The 19,741-nt window shown below is 36.5% G+C and overlaps 2 protein-coding genes across 5 annotated transcripts in view; one reads left to right on the top strand and one right to left on the bottom strand.

Moving 5' to 3' along the window:
- Nucleotides 1-66: 66 nt before the first annotated feature.
- Nucleotides 67-18,413, bottom strand: LOC139120846 (ras-related protein Rab-24-like). The gene is made up of 8 exons (XM_070685442.1): nucleotides 17,989-18,413; nucleotides 15,736-15,804; nucleotides 11,885-11,963; nucleotides 11,162-11,229; nucleotides 8,952-9,051; nucleotides 7,578-7,628; nucleotides 4,557-4,616; nucleotides 67-3,325 (listed from the first exon to the last, which is right to left on the bottom strand). Exons 1-8 carry the CDS (start codon nucleotides 18,106-18,108, stop codon nucleotides 3,264-3,266), a joined length of 609 nt encoding a protein of 202 aa, XP_070541543.1. The 5' UTR covers nucleotides 18,109-18,413; the 3' UTR covers nucleotides 67-3,263.
- The window catches only part of LOC139120845 (probable tRNA(His) guanylyltransferase), a 12,413-nt gene continuing 11,080 nt past the window's right edge, over nucleotides 18,409-19,741 (top strand). The window contains exons 1-2 of one of the 4 annotated variants that reach the window (XM_070685438.1): nucleotides 18,442-18,496; nucleotides 19,158-19,383. In XM_070685438.1, coding sequence (XP_070541539.1) covers nucleotides 19,280-19,383 — 104 coding nt within the window. In that variant the 5' untranslated portion in view covers nucleotides 18,442-18,496; nucleotides 19,158-19,279. Of the gene's footprint in view, nucleotides 19,118-19,157; nucleotides 19,384-19,741 lie in introns of all 4 variants that reach the window. The other 3 variants (XM_070685439.1, XM_070685441.1, XM_070685440.1) reach the window with 3 other exon arrangements.

Here is a 19,741-nt window from a genome sequence, read left to right as displayed (position 1 = left end):
ATATATACACACACATACAAGCGTATGTGAACACGCTATTTTTTGCAAGAAGCTGTTATTGTAACATGTTTTCCAACACAATACTTTATTCTTGAAATCTGACACACTCTTAATATAATGCTGTTTTTGTATATGGATATACAAACAACACTACTTATGTGTCATTTATTTACATAAGCTTACTCTTGCTGAAACATATTTCAGTCCACATATGTAGAAAGTCACGATACATATACACAAGATTAGACTCTGACTCTGACTGTGAATTTGACCATTTAAGATGACAGAAAGTACAAAAGAATGGTTGAAGTAATAATATAAGCAAGGTTATAGCAACAACTGAAAGTAAAATCTCCCCCAAAGATCAATCAGCTTATGACATACAGAACTATGGAGCAAACTAACCTAGACAAACTCTACAGCAAAATAAACAGTATGCATGTGTCCACAGTGAACTCTTTTGCTGTTCTCTTTGAATACCTATTGTGGAGTGGTTAGTTTATTTTGGGAAGTGAGGGGTGAGTGGGCAAAGTCTTAGGATTTGAGAAATTTTATACAATCTATCTCCTCTAGGGGTGAAGTGATTGAATTTCTGATACACAAATATTCCAATAGTGGCTTTAATAATGGCTGAATTCACTACAAGTCTTTTCATGCTATTTGTTCATCATTTAGAGTAGATTAGGTGTACAATAGCATACAGTAAATAAAATATACCATACAAAGACATTCAAATTTACTGAACAGTTTGAATTGCAAGCTACGCAAAGGCCATACCAGTAGTAAATTGCTTGCCAATCTGAATAAAATTAAATATAGAGATTGGCTTGGTCTTTTGCCATAGTTTTTACTCTGTTGTTCTCAGTCTGTTGCTATCCCCTCTCTACATCTGAAATCTTACACTTTCCAGCCACAAATCAGAACACAATATATGTATTCATAATCTGAGAAATTCAAAGGAAACCTTCCATGGCAATCTCCGTACAGAGATTGTGCACAGCGTGGATAATTATAATTTAGCTAGGGAGTCTCAGCATTAGCCACATTAATCTCTGCCACAGGCTATGGTTTTCACCCACTTTTGGGTAATCTGCAATTTCCATGATATACATTTTTTTTCCTTTTTTACATATAATACTTGGAACCAACAAAAAATTAGACAAATGAAAAATACACCCGTTTCAATATCGATCCTCGATACCATGAACACTTGCAAAACATGGACCTTGCTCTCGGTTACATGGATGTGAATCGATGATTCAAAATATATGCCCCTATGGCTGTCAGCATTACCCTACTTCCCTACTTAGTCATCAGAGGATCAATTTCACAGACCTGCCTTTCCTACAATTGCACTACAATAGCACCAGCTGGATTAGATAAACATAACAATGGAACATTCACACCTTGGGGAGATTAAAAGTATTGTGTTTGTCACCAGAATTGGCCAGGCAAGGACCCGGGGTTTCAGGTACCATGCAAGTTAATGCAGTCTTTCCCTAATGGTATAGCAGACGTGATCATCAAAATTATAGAAGATTATGGATCATATTCACTAGTGTATATGTATTATTTTTACCACTGTATGGAAAATGTGTTCTCTAGCATGACAGCTCCTATTAAAATCTGAGATGTTAGCCACATTTATTGAGCCGTTCGGGGATGCGCAGGACTGAAATAAGTCCCAGTTGGGAATATTTAAATTTGCCTGCAGCAGAGATTGGTGAGGGTGCGCGGTCAACGACTCGGAGACCCTCTAGCTTGGTTGGAATTATCCATGCCACACTGCTGTCACACCGCGCTTCAATCTCTGCATGGATAATGCTCCACAGTTGTCTTCAATTGATGTGCAAGAAACCACAGATGAACACAACTGGCTGATGCAATTAAATTTCTTTGGTCAACATGTTTTATTTACATTGTATCAAACATATGTATCTTCTAACGATTTGAATGGCGGATAAAATATGAATTGACATACTTAAATGCAGTGTTAACTTTATCACTTTATTTCCAGCTCTTAGTGTATGTGGACAGTGTGTTGCGTCTATCAGCGGTCACTGCGCATAATTATGACAACTGATGCTTGACCAAGAAGCTACTTTCTGATTGGTTTGTAGATCTGACAAGATCTGCTAGATTTTAATACTATCTTCTACAGTAGTTGGTCAGATGTAGCGAGGCGATGGATAGTGAACAACATAGAAGAAAGCCAATTTGTATATTTGATTTTGAATTGGGTGCCTTCAAAACACATTCAGAATATCTAATACACACAGGGCAAACAAAAGCTGGGTATACATGTTTGATAAAAAGATTGGATGAAATAAAATGCATCATGTCTAAAAAGAGTCCTGAATTCTCTGAGACTTTTTGGAGGTAGACTCTCATTACAGTAGTCCACAATGTCAGACACATTACAGATGGGGGAGTACTGCATTCAATAACAGACACTGAAAGTGAATCTTATTTTTGAAATGCTTCATAGTTTTCTACCCTTTGAAAGTCAAGCTCTATGTTTATTTATAATTTTTATTGTTGTATGAGAGTGCATTGATTACATTTTCTGTATGATTCACCGATTGTTTTGTATTCTCCTCTTGACTTCAAAACAGCTGATCACATGACGATGACATCTATCTGATTTTACTCATATTTGAATCAGTCTATCATTCATGATAAGGTTTAAATCACTACAGAATTAATCTAATCATAATGGGTGGGAACCACATCATTTTTTGGATCCAGTAGCTCACAGGCTCGAAGCCAAAAATGATGACATTAGCCTAGCTTTACTTTCCATTGGTCCACCAGTAACATGTTAGCTAACTGCTGAATAATTTACTGGTTTGCTGGGTTTGTAAAAGCAAAGAACTACTACTAGCCCACACAGCTGGGTCTTGTGAATTTCCTCACCCTGTCCTTCTCTTTGAAGTCGGTACACCACAGCTCTTGTTTAGACTGATATGTGTCAACCAGGAAGAAAACCACTTTAAAAATGCTGCTTATTTGTCCTCTGGCTAATTATAAAATGACATCTGGCTGTAGTTTAGGCCAATTTGACACAATGTGACTCATGTGAACATAAAACTTGCTTTAAAACTTGCCAATCTATAGACATGATGCTTGTACAACTGGAAATGTGCTGTGTTCCCTATACACATTAAATTACCATTTTACATGAGAAAAAATTTAAATATCTGTGACCGATCGGATGTTATGGGATTAAATTCCAGTTCCATTTTTTGTCAACTTGAGGACCATCATCGACAGCAGAAGAATTTTGGAGAGTGTTTCTCATCAAGATTAAGTGTGTTTGGTTCCCCTGAAATGTAAAGAAACAACTTTAACAACATGCACTATTTACAGGATGAAGAATCAGCTATTTGGTTTTTTTGATAACCGTACAATGCCTGACACTGTTCAATGTGTATAAAACTTTTTTCAAAAAATTATCACAAAGAAGGTCACTGACACTGTGCCTACTGCTCAATTTTGGATCCACGGCCTTACCCAGGATTTCAGCTCTAAATACAAAACACAATTCATTAGAGAATGATAGGAATATATTTTATCATAATTTGAACAAATCTACATGAGAGTATCCCTAGAATTTTATAAACTACAATTTTCAGCAATAAGAAAACATATACAAGATATTATTAAAAGAATGACAGAAATTATATTATAATTCAATTTTGTCAACACTGAAAAGACTTGAATTGAAATCATTCCTAAGGGCCTCCAAATCATATGACCAAGTAATCTAAAACATGGTTTCTAAAAAACCTTTCTTACAATAAATGATAAACACTATGTTGCTAATTTTGTTATAATTTGTACTCTGCACCCTAGGAACTTCTTCTGTACTATCAAAGCCATACAGGCAATCAGTTGCCGATATTTGTGGATAACAACAACAAACATATCTTAAAAAATGTAACATTGTTTGTTGTACTACTATAACTTCATCAAAATTATCAAACAATGTGAAAATCCTGTGAATATACCAATCCAATTCAAAACAATCGGATGACCAGATTCTGATGATTTTTCACCAAAAAGGGATGAAGTGACAAAAGGATTTCGTAAAACTACAAAATCATTGATATACATGTAACAATGTAATGAACGGTCAAAACAGACTGTATCTGAGGTATAGGTACCTACAAAGCAGTCAGATCAGTACATGTAGCTCTTGAGTTTTGAATTTCTCACTATAAATTGAAATTTTGCCTAATTACATATTTTCATACCAGCCTATTGTGCATCAACACATAAAATGCAATTCTAAATTTTCTTGAAGTGTATGGACATACACAATGACATAGAGCCAAATTGAGTGCACTAGCTCCAAAAGTTTCTCATGGCTACATGCTTTGAAAGTTGTGTAACAAGCTTAAATATTTGTTTGGCTGCTAATATATTTTCATACTGAGCTGCAACCTTTGTAATGTTGTTTTGCAACTACAAAATCAGAATTCATTCTTTTATTCATCTGCATAAACCAACAGTATTGTAAATATCAGTGATATATTGTATTTTGATGTACTTACTTATTTCTAAATTGGAAGGATCATCAACAAAGTCTTCAGCAATCTTTTGAAACAGGTCTTCTGTAATTTGATCAAATCACAGTGTTCTCATTAGAACTGTCAAACAGATCATTATTCATTATATCATACCAGTATATTGATGGCGCAAATACAGCGATCCCATTGGTCGAGACATGAAAAGAACTGTGGTATATTCACGATATACTATGGCGGGCATACGCAGGAGCTCTCAGCTTGAGCAAAAATCCGTTGTTGACATTCCAAGCCAGAATTTCAATATACTGTAATGATATATAGATATATATATTATGGCAAAGGTGTGAAAATGCTCGCACCTAAACACTGTAACATCACTGAGATACCAGGGCTCCCACTATCTTATCTCCAGCTGGCCAATTACAACATAAAACTAGAAATGGATAAAGCAACTTTAGTTTGGAAATCAAAGTGGCAAACAATGCAATTACCAATGTCTTCAAGATCACCACCGATAGCACCATATCACTCTTTATTTTACCTACCAAAAACATAGACACTATCCATTATGATACACACTGGATTCAGATTATTTTCCAAGTTTGGATAAATTGACCAACAATTCCTTAAAGCGCAGTGGTCATCGCGCTGCGCATGCTCCTGAGGGGGTCCGCCCCCTCCTGTTAAAAACATATCCGAGAATTCTGCACGAGGTTACGGGTTGATTATTATGTTTGCGATAATGCCGCTTGTTAAAATGGCGGCTGATCTGTCTCAAGCATACCAACTTACCAAATCTACAAGCATTAAAAGGTCAATTAATCTAAGTTTAATATCTCCTGAATATTGAACAGTAATTACACGCTGGATTGAGATCACATTTGATCATGATTTTCTTGAATCAGTTGAATGGGGCTCAGCTACTGTTATTGCTCGAGCCATGGAGCTAAACACTTACCCGTACGCGTGTATATGCCAACAGACTATCAACGACTGGGCTCTAGTCTACGACATCGCTAGCAAGGACGAGAGCTTTCATTTCAAGTGGCCCAACAGGAGTACAATTGACAAAAACGCAAGCTACAGAAATCTACAGCTCACAGAGCAATGCCCGCTGTAGCAAGAAGCATCTTTACTGTGGTCTGCATGCATGCTGGTGTCAAGAGAACCGGGTATATGGCTCGCTACACTCGGCTGTGAAGAATCCAACTCCACTACGAAGTTTACCCCGTTGTGGGATGCAAACGAGAATTCCGAATACAGGTATCAAGTCAAGCATAGGACCTTTCATAGGTCTTCTTGTTATGTGGGGGTTATCTCATTTGAAAGAGGATTAAGACCTATCTGGCAATCAGGAGGTACAACAACGAAGTTTGCGTAGCACCGGTAGGCCTACACTAGCTAGCTATTGGATCACTGGCATGACCGTGCACAGGATCAATACGTCCCTATGTGTAGCCGTGCAATTTTCCTGCCAAATGCCGCGAAAACCCCCTCATTGTGTGTATTGTGTCCTGTCATTTGACTATTTCTTGCTACGTATTACCAGAAGAAGTAAGAAATGGTGATCAACAGTGGGTCATGGGCCAAGTTGTTGTGGGGCCGGTACTTTGTGGGACCGGATTCTCTTATATCCGTGTACGTCAACGCAGTGACCTTCTCCCTTATCAAAGCATCAGCATCTCCCGTATCCTGCTCTGCCTTGCCGATCATGGTCTTGAGTGTAATTTTTGTGTTAGGCATTGTGCTTGTTGCTGGTCTACATATATATATATATATATATATATATATATATATATAATATATTTATATATATATATATATATATATATATATATATATATATATATATATATATATATATATATATATATATATATATATATATATACAATGTTGATAATTTTAGTGATGTATTTTTACTGTACTGTACGTAGCATTGTGTACAACCAGTGTGACCATGCGTGATCAAACCCATTTGTTCACTGTGACTGCGTGCAGTAAACTCAGCGACATAATGTGCCGAGTGTAGTGTCTCAATGTTCGTAGCCTTACATGAGTTTATAAATAGAAATACACCACTGAAATTCGTTTCCCACCTCAATATTTTACTATTGCATGATGTTGAGTCTTACAGAGGCATTAACAAAGTGAGGGACCGTTGAAATTCGTTTCCCACCTCACTCCGATTGAAGTTGAGAAGACTTATTATGTTTACAAACATTTATGTTTATCAACAAAAAAATCACGCACGCGCAGCGCGACAACCGCTGCGCTTTAAACTGGAGATAAATTTTTGTAATTGGTTAGACTAATGATTTTCTTAGCCACAAGTGAGCCTTGAATAGAATTTGGTAAACACAATACTTAAGGGTCAGTTCTTACATTTATGATGTACCGGGGGTAGTTGCTCAGGCACAGTCAAGTACATGACTTTTCCGAATAAAACTACTCTGTTATACAAAGGAATTATTTTAAATGATTTAGCAAAAATACACTGTTGATGTAGTGGCTTGAAGGTCATACCTGATTGATGGATATTAATTATTTACAGCAACCTAAGGAGTCTGAAACTAAAGCTATTGAGTAGCTTATTTGCATTTTGAAAAGGATTCAATAACATTGCTACCAAAAATGTTTTATTATTGGAGACGACAATTCCATAAAATATAGGATAGTATCAAATGTACACTATTCGGATACAATAGTAATTTCTTTGCCAACTTTCAGGGTCAGAAAATCTAGTAGTGTTTTTTAAAGTTTACATTTATACCAATTATTTGGTGTGACTGGTGGATTTCAAATTCTACTACCCTACCCTATAGTTTGGGGAATTGGTGAACAATTCTGATACAACTTGACTGTTGTGAGTACAGTAAAGAATACTTGTAGGACTGTCAGACTGCATTTCAAGGCAAATGGATGTACCTTTTTTCCTGGAATTCTGGACAATCTAAATGGGGCTATTAAACAAGATTTCGTGATGCCCCCAGCAAATAAAATTCTGCTACGAAACAAAATTAAAATGTTCGTGGTTTGACTTACTAATATGATAACCTGTCTTGCTACTGGTCTCTATAACTTCTGCATGGATTTCTGGAATGCAATAAATATATTAAAACTGTGATACACTGAAGTGTACTTCCTATACCTGTATTTCAATACTATTGGCTCTTTACACACGATTTTGTTCAGGGTAGCAATTATAACCGAATTGTTTTGTCAACACAAAATGCACTAACATTCAAAAGAGTTTTCGATAAATCTCCTGAAGAAATCTGATTTATATAAGATGCTTAGACTGAACCAAAGAGATTGATATTTTTCTTTCAACATTTTCTTACAATATTCACATCAGATCAAGAAAAAGACAAATTGCAAAAAACCTAAAACATGCCTAAAGAGTCATTTGAAGGTTGGACTCATAAAAAATTCCTGAATAATTCATTGATCATTTGATGTACATGTTGACACATATTTTAATCTTTCCTGATATATTCTTCAATCTAATGCATCCCAATCAACCGCTGAAAGAAATCAAGCCCTGAGGACATTCCAGGGAAACATAAATTGTTACTGGTAAAATCTTAGAATTGACATTTCACTCGTCTTCACATCTGTTTCTACCAACACACTTTCAAGTTTGACTCTACCAATGCTGTGAAATCTCTGGAAAATGAATAACTCTGGATTTCTACTCTACAGTGTTGCTGCCAGGAAATTTTAACCAGTGGACACTCTGTCCCCCTACTGTTTATTTTCAGGGAAAATTTGCACATTTTGGGGACAACATGCATCACTTGTCAATTAAATTTTGTATTATGTTTTAACAAATTAGTTTCAATAAACAAAATTCAAGCTAACGGGGACCACTTCGTATGCTTGAATTTCAGGCAAGTAATTATAGCAGGTAGTATACCGTATCTGCAACTGTCACCAATCAGCGAGCTCGCTAGAACTACAAGCAAAGTTATAATATCAAGTGCAGTGTTTAATTGCATGTAATTACAGCTCCGAAAGTACGAAAATATACTCAATATAATCATTCAAAGCCAAGGTCATCACAAGTATTGGGTATTATTTGCAGACCACACCCAACACAGTCGACATGTGAGTGCACCTAAGGTGACCCGTAGTATGGGAGAATGCAGAACAACAGGTTTGATTTGGGCGACAATGTCGCAAGGCCGCATTCTGGCTGCAACACTGCTCTATTATGTATAAATATGCATTTCACAGTGAAAATTTCAGTATAAGGTAGCACATATTGTAGAGTTACATAATAATCATTGCTCTTGACTTTGCAATACAAATCTATCTAAGAATGTCTCTTTGACACTTATTCATAACATTAGATTAAGCAGTAATGTCAAGCAGGGAAGGTGAGAGGGGTAAGGGATTTGCCAAGATGTTACTCACCATCAGCAAAGTCTGTAGTCATATGATAATCTACTTGTCTTGCCCGCTTATTATTTTCAACTAGATCAAACTTTGTTCCACAAAGGTAAATTTTACAATGCTGGAAGAAATAAAAATACATTCTTTGTAAATTATACACATTTGAAGGAGGGAACAAGTCGGTGGAAAGTGACAAGTTGAGACGTGTCTCAAGTCTGTACGGATACAGTATCAAAACAGAGTAAATTGAAGGAATAAACTTCAGCAGACTGTTGCTGACCCCACCAAGAGGTGATATCGAGGGATAACCTCTTTATCATATACCTATGCCCACGTTATTGAATGAATAAATCTCGTATATTAAAATATGATACGTTCACTGTGGTTTTTCTTGATGGACTACATTTGTTTGCGTCATCTTGCTAAGGCGGATTGATATACTAGCGTCTGACGTAATCTATCAGCTGGCTCATTGCCAATTATTTTACGGTTCAGCAGAGAAATGCCTGAACTCTGTTATCAAACATGTAGGATATCTACCGAATCGATACGGTACATGCAAGTGTTGTGTTTGGTATTATTTTCCAGAACGCATTCACCATGAATACACGATATTTTTCAAAGTTGTGCTTTTGAATTTGCCGGTCCTCCGAATGTCCGATTTGCTTGTCGTCTGCGCTTATGCACGGACGGAACAGCTGGTCTGTTATCGATCTGTCAGTGCAGTGCCCGTACGGTGTGATGCATGCTCTGCTCTTTAATTTATTCAAATTGGTAGCACTCCTAGCAGGTTAATCCGATATCGACACATGTGTTTTATTTAGTTACCCCGCATTTCCCTATGCTTCAAAACCCTGCCACTTTTGGAGATCGGACATGATATCGTAGTCAAAGTCAAAATTATAGACGGGCACCATAGTTTGTTTTGATAGGGAGCCACCATGTAAGTAGTCCGGTATGCAAATCAACAGGCCGTATAGGCTTTGTTATGTAAATCAACAGATCGTATCACTTTTTCATATGCAAATATTCAATTGAATGAAAGAAAGATGCGCTGATCATTCCTTTCATATGCAAATCAACAAGGCGTATCACTTTATCGACATGCAAATCAACATGATAAATCATGTCACTGAACTCAGTACAGACACAATACAGAGCATAGGTATATGATAATATTCTTTATTACACTGATTAAAGAAGTTATATTTCAAGAATTTTCACAATGAGGCAACTTTGTGACTCTGCTTTCCAAATCAGATTAATTATCAACTTGATTGAGTTGACTGAAAACCCTGTACCCATGGAACATAGAGCCTCGGACCAAAGGTCTACAATGAAGGCCTACTCACAAACAGTCGCGAGTGGTTGGGTACATGGCGAAGGCCTCTGTCACAGCATAGAAATGGGGATCTGTTACAGGGGCCTTTCCCATGTACTGAACCACAAGTGACTGTGTACTCACCACTGCATTGAGTAGTGTGAGTATTAGGTCAATGTCAGCTCTAATTTCTTGATCATTTTCTACATGCCAATGCTAGTCTCAGATTATACCAAGACAAGAAAACCTCCCTTTCAAGTTTTGAGAACTATTGGCTGCAAATTAAGATATTAGCTTGCATAAACCAATCACATTGTACGTCTAAGGTCTTTCTAAATCATTTGTAATACCGGTACATAGCGTGATTATGTCAAGACTGCTTGTAGCACTCGAGGGCATTTGCAAGGTGCACCAGTTATGTGGCAAGCCAGTAACTGATTTGTACGCCTGAGAAAAGCCAAGCGACAGGGGGCCAGTCAAGTTCAAGTTGACAAATACCGTACATACAATATAACACTTTGAAAGCAGTGTTCAATCTTCATAAGAGCTACTGTATAGGATATAAAGAACGTTATCACATACACAAGCTAAGTTTGTCGTCTCTGAACAAAAATTACCGGATTTATTCTCTGGTCATTCTACGTCACAGCACTTACCTACATCTCTGTGCTAATTATATGGGGAAAAATTAATTTTCAAGTTTTAAAAAAACCAAGCATAGTGAAAAGTTTTCTTTCTCCAAGGGCTACAAAATGAACCCCCACACAAGCAGTAGAGTGGAAAAGTACTGCACATATTAGAGACTCCAAATATCTGACCCCAAGACGCATCCTACCATAATTGATTTGCAATTATAATTAAGAAGCTAAAGATGAAAAGAATTTGGATATGATGTCATAGTGACACTTACCTCTTCATTTGTTTTCAACTCTTGAACCCAAAACCTTGTTCTTTCAAAGCTAGAAATATCAGTCAAATCTGTAATGGAACATCACATGTTCATGCCTTCAGTTTTTTTAAATTTTTCTGAAAAGGTTAAAGCCCGGCTCAAAAAGGCCAGGGATGGGATTAACTGAGGTGTTAAGAAGATTATGAAGTGTTTCTGCATTTTGTCTTCTTTTGAAATTGCAATCATTGTATAAATATATTGCTAGATATTTGGATTAAGTGGGGGGGGGGGGGGGTGTTAACTGTGTATAACACCACTAACACCACTCTTATCATATGTGTACAGAAGTATTATAATGTTGTTCACTGAGTGTATGAGTGTGTACATAATATTTGTGATAGCATTGATAGTATGAACAATGTACTAGTATATAGCTACTTCCATGGAGCATCCATTGTTAAGACAATATCAATGCCCCTTGATAACATTGCTCTGTTCTGTGTATGTTAAAGGCACTGTTCACGATCCCTGGGATCGCCTTTGTTCTGGTATGTTAGAGGATTATGGAGTTGTGATAGCCTTTTGTTTTCCATTGAAATTGTAATCTGGTGGGTAAATTTTCTGATGAGACAATCTGATGCCAACACATGCCTTTAAACATGGACTTGGGGAAATAATAGGATTGTAACCACGCTAATGTCAGTATGTTTATCCTCTCCCAAGTCCAATTTTACACACACTTACCATAGCATACAATAGCAGCTCTAGCACCTCTGTAATATATCCTACTCATAGCCTCATATCTCTCAGAACCAGCAGTATCCTACAAAATAAAAAACACTCATTTACTGTACATGAACAATACTTAAAGTAGTTTTAATGGATGCACACCTTCTTCTATTAAGAACTCAAATTGATTTACATCTCATGTAATGTTGTTCAATTGCCATGTACAAAACAAACAATATTATACTGTGGTACTAAACAGTTTCTTTCCATGTGACTGTTATATCAATATATTTTAAAGTACTGTAATGAACACGGCAAGTTGTAATGTGTACTGTATTGAGTTTACTTCACTGAAACAAAACCAATGGTTGTCATAGTTTCTACTAAAATAGTTTTGATCTGAAGTGAAAACTTTGCTGTTGCTGTGTCATACCATAGACAGTACAGAAACTACGGAGAATAGGTGAGATTTATAAATTGATTGCATGGTACACTGATTAATTTCACAAAACTGCGTATTGTGTTTTCAAGGCAACAATCCTTTTCTTCCCATTTGACTGCATTGCAAGTTACTTCCTTCTTGCAGTCCACACAAAATGCACTTCCGCAATGCACAAGTCCAAATGAGAGAGTGGTATTCTATTAATCTCATGTTTAGTGCGAGATGTTTAACTCATTCACAAAAATACCCTGTAATTGAGTAAAGAGGTCAATACTCATAATTGATAACAATGGGGTTTGGACCAAACCATGGTGATGAAGGGGTTAAAGAACTGTCATGGATGTGAAACTCTGAACACTGAAACTTTCAATAAGAGTTTCCGGTGCTGCATGTGATGTTTTGACAGTGACAGCCAAAAGTCGTTAAATAAAATGAATGCACTTATGCTTTATTTGTCCTTCAAAGCATGTACCTAATGAAGTTTGTCTGACCCCATTTGCTAAACAAATTACTTTGATAATGATATAACAGGAATTGGGACATTACTTTACTTTCTGGCCAAGATCATTCCTTAAAATGTGCCCATGTACATGTATGTGTACAACAATTGTACTAATAAAACTACAGATGCAAAGACTTATCTTGAGAACTGTTTACATTTACTGTTCCCATTGCATACAATAACTACCAGACATAAAAAGCAAAGTAAGTCATATACCATACATTTAGGTGGAGGGACTACTTTACATTATGTATTTTCTGCATATTTTCATGTCATTTCTGGCTATATTCTCTTAATACAAGCTGTGACAATGTAGATTAGTTTTTACTACGTGCCTTGTACCATGTCTAAATATAGATTTGACAATTACATATCTTCTTCCTTGTCTGCTGACTCACTCATGTGCAAGATTAACATTGAAAGTGGTAAGGGCCAGTTTGACAGGGCAGTTTGGGTCATAAGCTATTTTATGAACAGGAAAGCAGACTGTGTAACTTAAAGCAGGCACTACATGTCTGGTACTTGTCGAGCTATTACCACTATACCAGTACAGTGTATGTACCAATTAGAGAACATACTGACATAAATACCCTGCCAATTATATGTCCTGAAATATCAAATATTCTACTTTATACTTTAGTATGTGGTAATTGCAATGGGCTTTGGTTAGTTGATGAGGTGACTCTCTTCCCAGACTCCTGATACAAAGCCTCGGCATTAATACATAGCTTCTTTTAATACATGTATCTGTGCTCTACTATGATGTATCCTAACAGTCTGGCAAAGCAAGCCCCGGGGCAAATACATTTAGTGAACCTTGACTGCAATGCAAGCTGACTGAGCTATGGTAGGCTGCACTGAGCTGCAAATCAAGGCTGACTGAGCTATGGTAGGCTGCACAGAGCTGCAATGCAAGCTGACTGAGCTATGGTAGGCTGCACTGAGCTGCAATGCAAGCTGACTGAGCTATGGTAGGCTGCACTGAGCTGCAATGCAAGCTGACTGAGCTATGGTAGGCTGCACTGAGCTGCAAATCAAGGCAGAGGGAGGGACTGCACAGACAATGAAAGGCTGTCAGAGAGTCTAGTCTCTGCCCAACTACATGTGCAGCATTCTGTCATGCATAAACAATGGTACCTTGATTGAAAGGTGCTCCAGATGAGAGTTAACAATGATCAAAGGTATTTGCTGTGATCTTAGGGATGTCTTGCTATGTCATTGCGATTGGATTGATGTAGAACTTTCATGGTCTTGCTATGTCATTGCGATTGGATTGATGTAGAACTTTCATGGTCTTGCTATGTCATTGCGATTGGATTGATGTAGAACTTTCATGGTCTTGCTATGTCATTGCGATTGGATTGATGTAGAACTTTCATGGTCTTGCTATGTCATTGCGATTGGATTGATGTAGAACTTTCATGGTCTTGCTATGTCATTGCGATTGGATTGATGTAGAACTTTCATGGTCTTGCTATGTCATTGCGATTGGATTGATGTAGAACTTTCATGGTCTTGCTATGTCATTGCGATTGGATTGATGTAGAACTTTCATGGTCTTGCTATGGCATTGCGATTGAATTGATGTAGAACTTTCATGGTCTTGCTATGGCATTGCAAACAGATTTTAAAATAGAAGGCATGGATTGTTAGTCCCCACGGACACCATCCGGGGGGACTTATAGGTTTGGTCATGTCCGTGTGTCCATCTGTGCGTGCATGCGTGCGTGCGTGCGTGTGTTCACGCAGATATCTAAGAGATGCCTAAAGTGATCTCATTCAAACTTCGTACAAGGATTATTACCTATGTCATACATAAGCTCGTCGATTTGTTTTGTATCAACATGAATAAGGAATAGTCAGCAAGTCTTCAATGATACGTGTATAAAAATTGTGACTATATTCAACGTGACTGATAAAATCTCTATCTGTTTCAAATTTGATGTTCTAAAAGTTTATCCTTTATTGTAAATGTCTCTCCATCTTGCTTAAATGTGACTGCCTGGCTCTGTCAGAGCAATCACATATACATGTATTTAAACGCTACCTTCCATGATTCATTAATAATTTGAAGGGTTTTTTTTCAATTCTTGGTGCATTTATAATATGAAGCCGACATTTTCACAAGCCAATATACAATTATGGGTCAGGAGGGAAATATACAATCTCACAACCCTAAGAACTTGAAATCACATTTCTCACATGAGTTGGAGATATTTTGTCTCACATGAGTGAGGTGCAGGTGAGTGTGAGACAAAATATCCCCAGTGAGTGTGAGAAATCTGACCCCAGTCCTCAGTGTGTGAGATTCTTTTTCTCACATGAGCATAAAATGTGTTAAATTCACACTGGAAATTGAATAATTATTTCAACTGTGTAAGTGTCTATCCTACTTCATGGCCATATATTATTCTACATCACTAAATTTAGTCCCAAATTTATCTCAGGTCACACACTAGGCTTGCAGGCAGAATATTGGTGATTTTGCAATGTTCTCCTACTTCTTTCAAGTACTCAGAAAATTCAACCACTCTTGTGAGCCTATTACAGGCAAAGTATCACATTTTCCAAAACCATGACAACGCTGTAATCTGCCACTGTATTGTGACCTGCTTCCTTTGTAGTTCCGGTCCATGTGCAATCATTGCACTATCGGATAATATTTTGCATGTGGAGCAAAAGGCTGCTTATGATCCAATCAGAACTCGAGTAACATATAGCCCTTTCGTGTGGGACAATTTCTGGTAGTGTAGGATTGATTTTTTCCACACTGTCAATACCACACTTCAAGTGACCAGGAATGTAAGAAAAATAGTTCTGCAAGTATCTTCAGAGAAATGAGGTAATTCAGTCACCTCTGATCATGATGACAGTGAAATGCTAACCAACAAAAGACAACCACACTACAGAACTAACACTTACCCAAATACCCATTGTAATAGTCTTTCTACTTGTTTCTACCTTCTTGGCACCAAAGGCTGCTCCTATTGTCTGCAAGGAAATTTTTGTAATAATTATTTCTTTGTTTCTTAAAATATAATTACAGATAACTACCTAGTCATGTGTGAGGGATAGCAATATTGTAAATACACTGTACTGACCTATGTTACATGTAAACAGCATGTTACCTTTATTACCAAAAGACTATTCAAAATTAACTTCATATACCGTACAAGTACATTTCAAATTCAACCTACATACAATATATATATATATATATATATATATATATATATATATATATATACTTCAAAATCAACCTACATACACCGCATTTTTACATTTCAAAATCAACCTACATAGTACATTATATATTTCAAAATCAACCTATATACACCGTATATGTGCATTGTACATTTCAAAATCAACCTATATACCATACATGTTTAATTTGATAGAAGCAGAAGTTTTTGTGACTTTTATTGCCTGGAAGGGTATCGTAAGGTCTCTTTTGCAGGCATTGTCTCATATCTCAACTCTTTCATCATGAGAATAATTTTTGTGCATCAGGACAATAGAGGAAAAGGATTTAAGCATGCAGGAAACCTGTATGGCCTGGCCTGTATCAAAATAATGCATCTCTATTTCACTGTTCGTGATGATACAAATAGCCTAATAGTATTTGTCTCTTTACATGATATCATGAAATTCAGAACTGCACAAACACTGCCTGTCCCAAGTCCTTTATTACACATGTAAATGGTTAAAAATCACAGACCGGTAATACATAAACTATTAGAACTGTCAAAGGAGTTAGATATGCTAGAAATTTATAATTAGTTAATATACTCTAGTTTAAGTAAAACCATCAGGGAAAACCTTGAAATGTTTTAGTAGCATTGTCTTATTCCCTAAAAGTACAGTACAGTGTATGTCAGCAGTGACATGCTGTCTCATAGCTACAATATTTTCAACTACAGTAAGAGATGAGTGATTTGCAATTGTTGTTGTACTCAGTTGTGCATGAAAGAGGTACAGTGTGTGTGTTTACGAGCACCAAGAGAAATGGATCTTGTATCTGGTTGGTGATAGAGAAAGGTTTTTAGTCAGTTTCAGAAAGCTCTAGCCAGACATCTTAAAATCATCTGGAGAACATGGAGGTGATGATATCTGATCATCTCTACTCAGGAGCCAACAAACTTTGACAACCTGAAATTAAATGCCAAAATAGTCACCCTGGTAAACAACTGATAAATTCCTACTTTTGAATATATATATATATATATATATATATATATATATATATATATATATAATATGGGATATATATATAATATGGGATATATATATATATATATATATATATATATATATATATATATATATATATGAAATGGGTTCTTATATAGCGCACATATCCCCAAGCACATTGCTCAAGGCACTTTACAACCACTGTCTTACTAGGTACCCATCACTCCTGGGTGGGGAGAAGCAATGAGCAATGAGGAATAAAGAGCCTTGCTCAAGGACACAACACCATGGCCATTGTGCATGAGGCCATGGCTCGAATTCATATATATATATATATATATATATATATATATATATATATATATATATATATATATATATATATATATATATATATATATATATATATATATATATATATATATATATATATATATATATACACACACACACACACACACACACACACACCGGTATATACAGTCAAAAGTATAGTCATACAGTATTCAGCTTGTCAACTCAGTCTTTACATGTGTGGACTACATTGTTAATGAGTTCATTTTGATCTGGAACAGAATACAAATGTAAACAATAACAGTGCATTTTACACCTATAGACACTTCGTTGGAAAGCTAAACACAAGCTTTTGGGGTTAGAACAAGAACTTTAATTGATATACAAAGCCAATAATGGAAACTTATCAAAAGTTACAGCTACTGTTCTTTAATTTCCATTCGATCTGAACAATGCATTATACATTCATTGATTATATAATCATTTTTGTAAAATATTGTGCAATTCTTTACATTGAAGGTACGGTTCTATCTCTGATCACAATAGACATCTGTTACACTTCCGTTTATATTTTACCACGCTTAGCGTTCAAATTTAATGTCAAATCATAACTGCGAAACATATAAACCCTACATTTAATTTATTGATATACATGTATGACACATTACAATAATTGAGGTTAAAACTTACATTTTGATACGGCACATCCCCGTGAAATCTGTCGTGTAAGTAACGCTCAACCAGACTAGTTTTGCCTCCAAACTCTTTGCCAAGCAGTACTACCTTTAAATCAACACGACTGCCAGCCATGCCCCAGAAATGTATAGTGACAGAGGCGTCCACCCTCCCACACGAGAAGTATGATCAGATATACTTGTCTTCCTTACGGTTACACGACGTCTTGCTCGGGGTTCTACTAGTTTTGCGGCGGATGCTAACTTGATGTATGTTGTTTGTTCCGTCTCATCTCATCCTCAGTGTTTATAGGCTGTGACAAAAATCTGTACCAGGTCTTGCGATGTCGTAATTAAGGGATATCCCTCTGAATTTGATGTGATGTCACAAGTCTACCGACCTGCCCAGAGAATCCTATTTTTAGCTGTGAATAGTCGCGCATGTGCAGCTCTTGTGTACCCACAACCCCTTGCGAAAATCCAATATGTCTGCGTCCATTGGTTCAGTGTGCATCCATTTACCGGTAAATATCGCTGTAAATACTGCGACAACAAATCTTTCATGACAAGGAAACCCCTTTACATAAGTTTTACGAAGAACGTTTACCGATAGGTCTGGTGATTTCTCATTTTAAAGATGCACCTCACTTGATCTCAGAAGTTGAAGCAGACGCCATGCGCGCCAGGTTGTGAGGGTGTGTACTCCTTTGCATTGAGATGAGAGGATAGCACTCAGATGCAAGAGTGTTGGTAACGATGCAACAGAAATATTCTTGACATCACAGGCCTAACAGTCGATGACTCGATCTTAGGCGCCTTTTTACCAGCTGAGTCCTAAGCGGACCTACTTAACCTGCCCGATCGATCACGTAATCCATGAGGGTCACGTCCGTCCATGTCCATTGGAAGAGGCGGAATAATTAACTCATAACATGTTAACAGTCAACACGTATGATTCTATTTCTAAGAGACTGATCTGTCTAGCGGGTATAAGAGAGGTTGAGTTCACGCGGGTACAGTCGGAGTAATGTCTAGTAGATTGGGATCCAGTCGGTTTCGGGTCGTGTCGTCTTGAACCCATTCTTCTTTACTACTACATCTACAGCATGCAATACTCCAGGTAACTGCAACTGCTTCCAGTCCATGTGAATCATCCGTCTAATTTTGATTTCCTGTCTTTCTCAGATTCTCACTTCTTCAATTTCTTGAGCTATTAGGGCAAGATTGAAAGTACAACACATATTGGGAGGAACAGCCTGCACCATTATTGACAAGTTGAAAAACAGAATATTAGACTCGTCACCAAAATGGCTAACAGCAAATATGAGTATGTGAAACAGTTTGAAAGTCAGGATAAGTGTCTGCCTAATTGCTGGATTGTGGTCAGAATAGATGGACGAAATTTTCATAAGTAAGTGTATGAGTCGCTTATATTAGATTTTTTAGTATCACATAGCATTGAAAAACCTTCACTATTTTTGGTCTTGCCCAGCTCATCAATTGTTGAAAAATGTTTGTCAATGAGAATGACGCAATAGACATTAAATAATCTTGAAGCAGTACAGGATATTAATCTAAAATTTAGTTGGTTGTAAACTATATACATATATATATATATATATATATATATATATATATATATATATATATATATATATATATATATATATATATATATATATATATATATATATATATGTATATATATATATATATATATATATGTATACGCAAACTGTATATATGTATATATATATATATATATATAT

The sequence above is a fragment of the Ptychodera flava genome, chromosome 20 (genome assembly GCF_041260155.1).
Source record: "Ptychodera flava strain L36383 chromosome 20, AS_Pfla_20210202, whole genome shotgun sequence".
Taxonomy (NCBI): Eukaryota; Metazoa; Hemichordata; class Enteropneusta; family Ptychoderidae; genus Ptychodera; species Ptychodera flava.
This window is presented reverse-complemented; position numbering and strand designations above follow the sequence as displayed.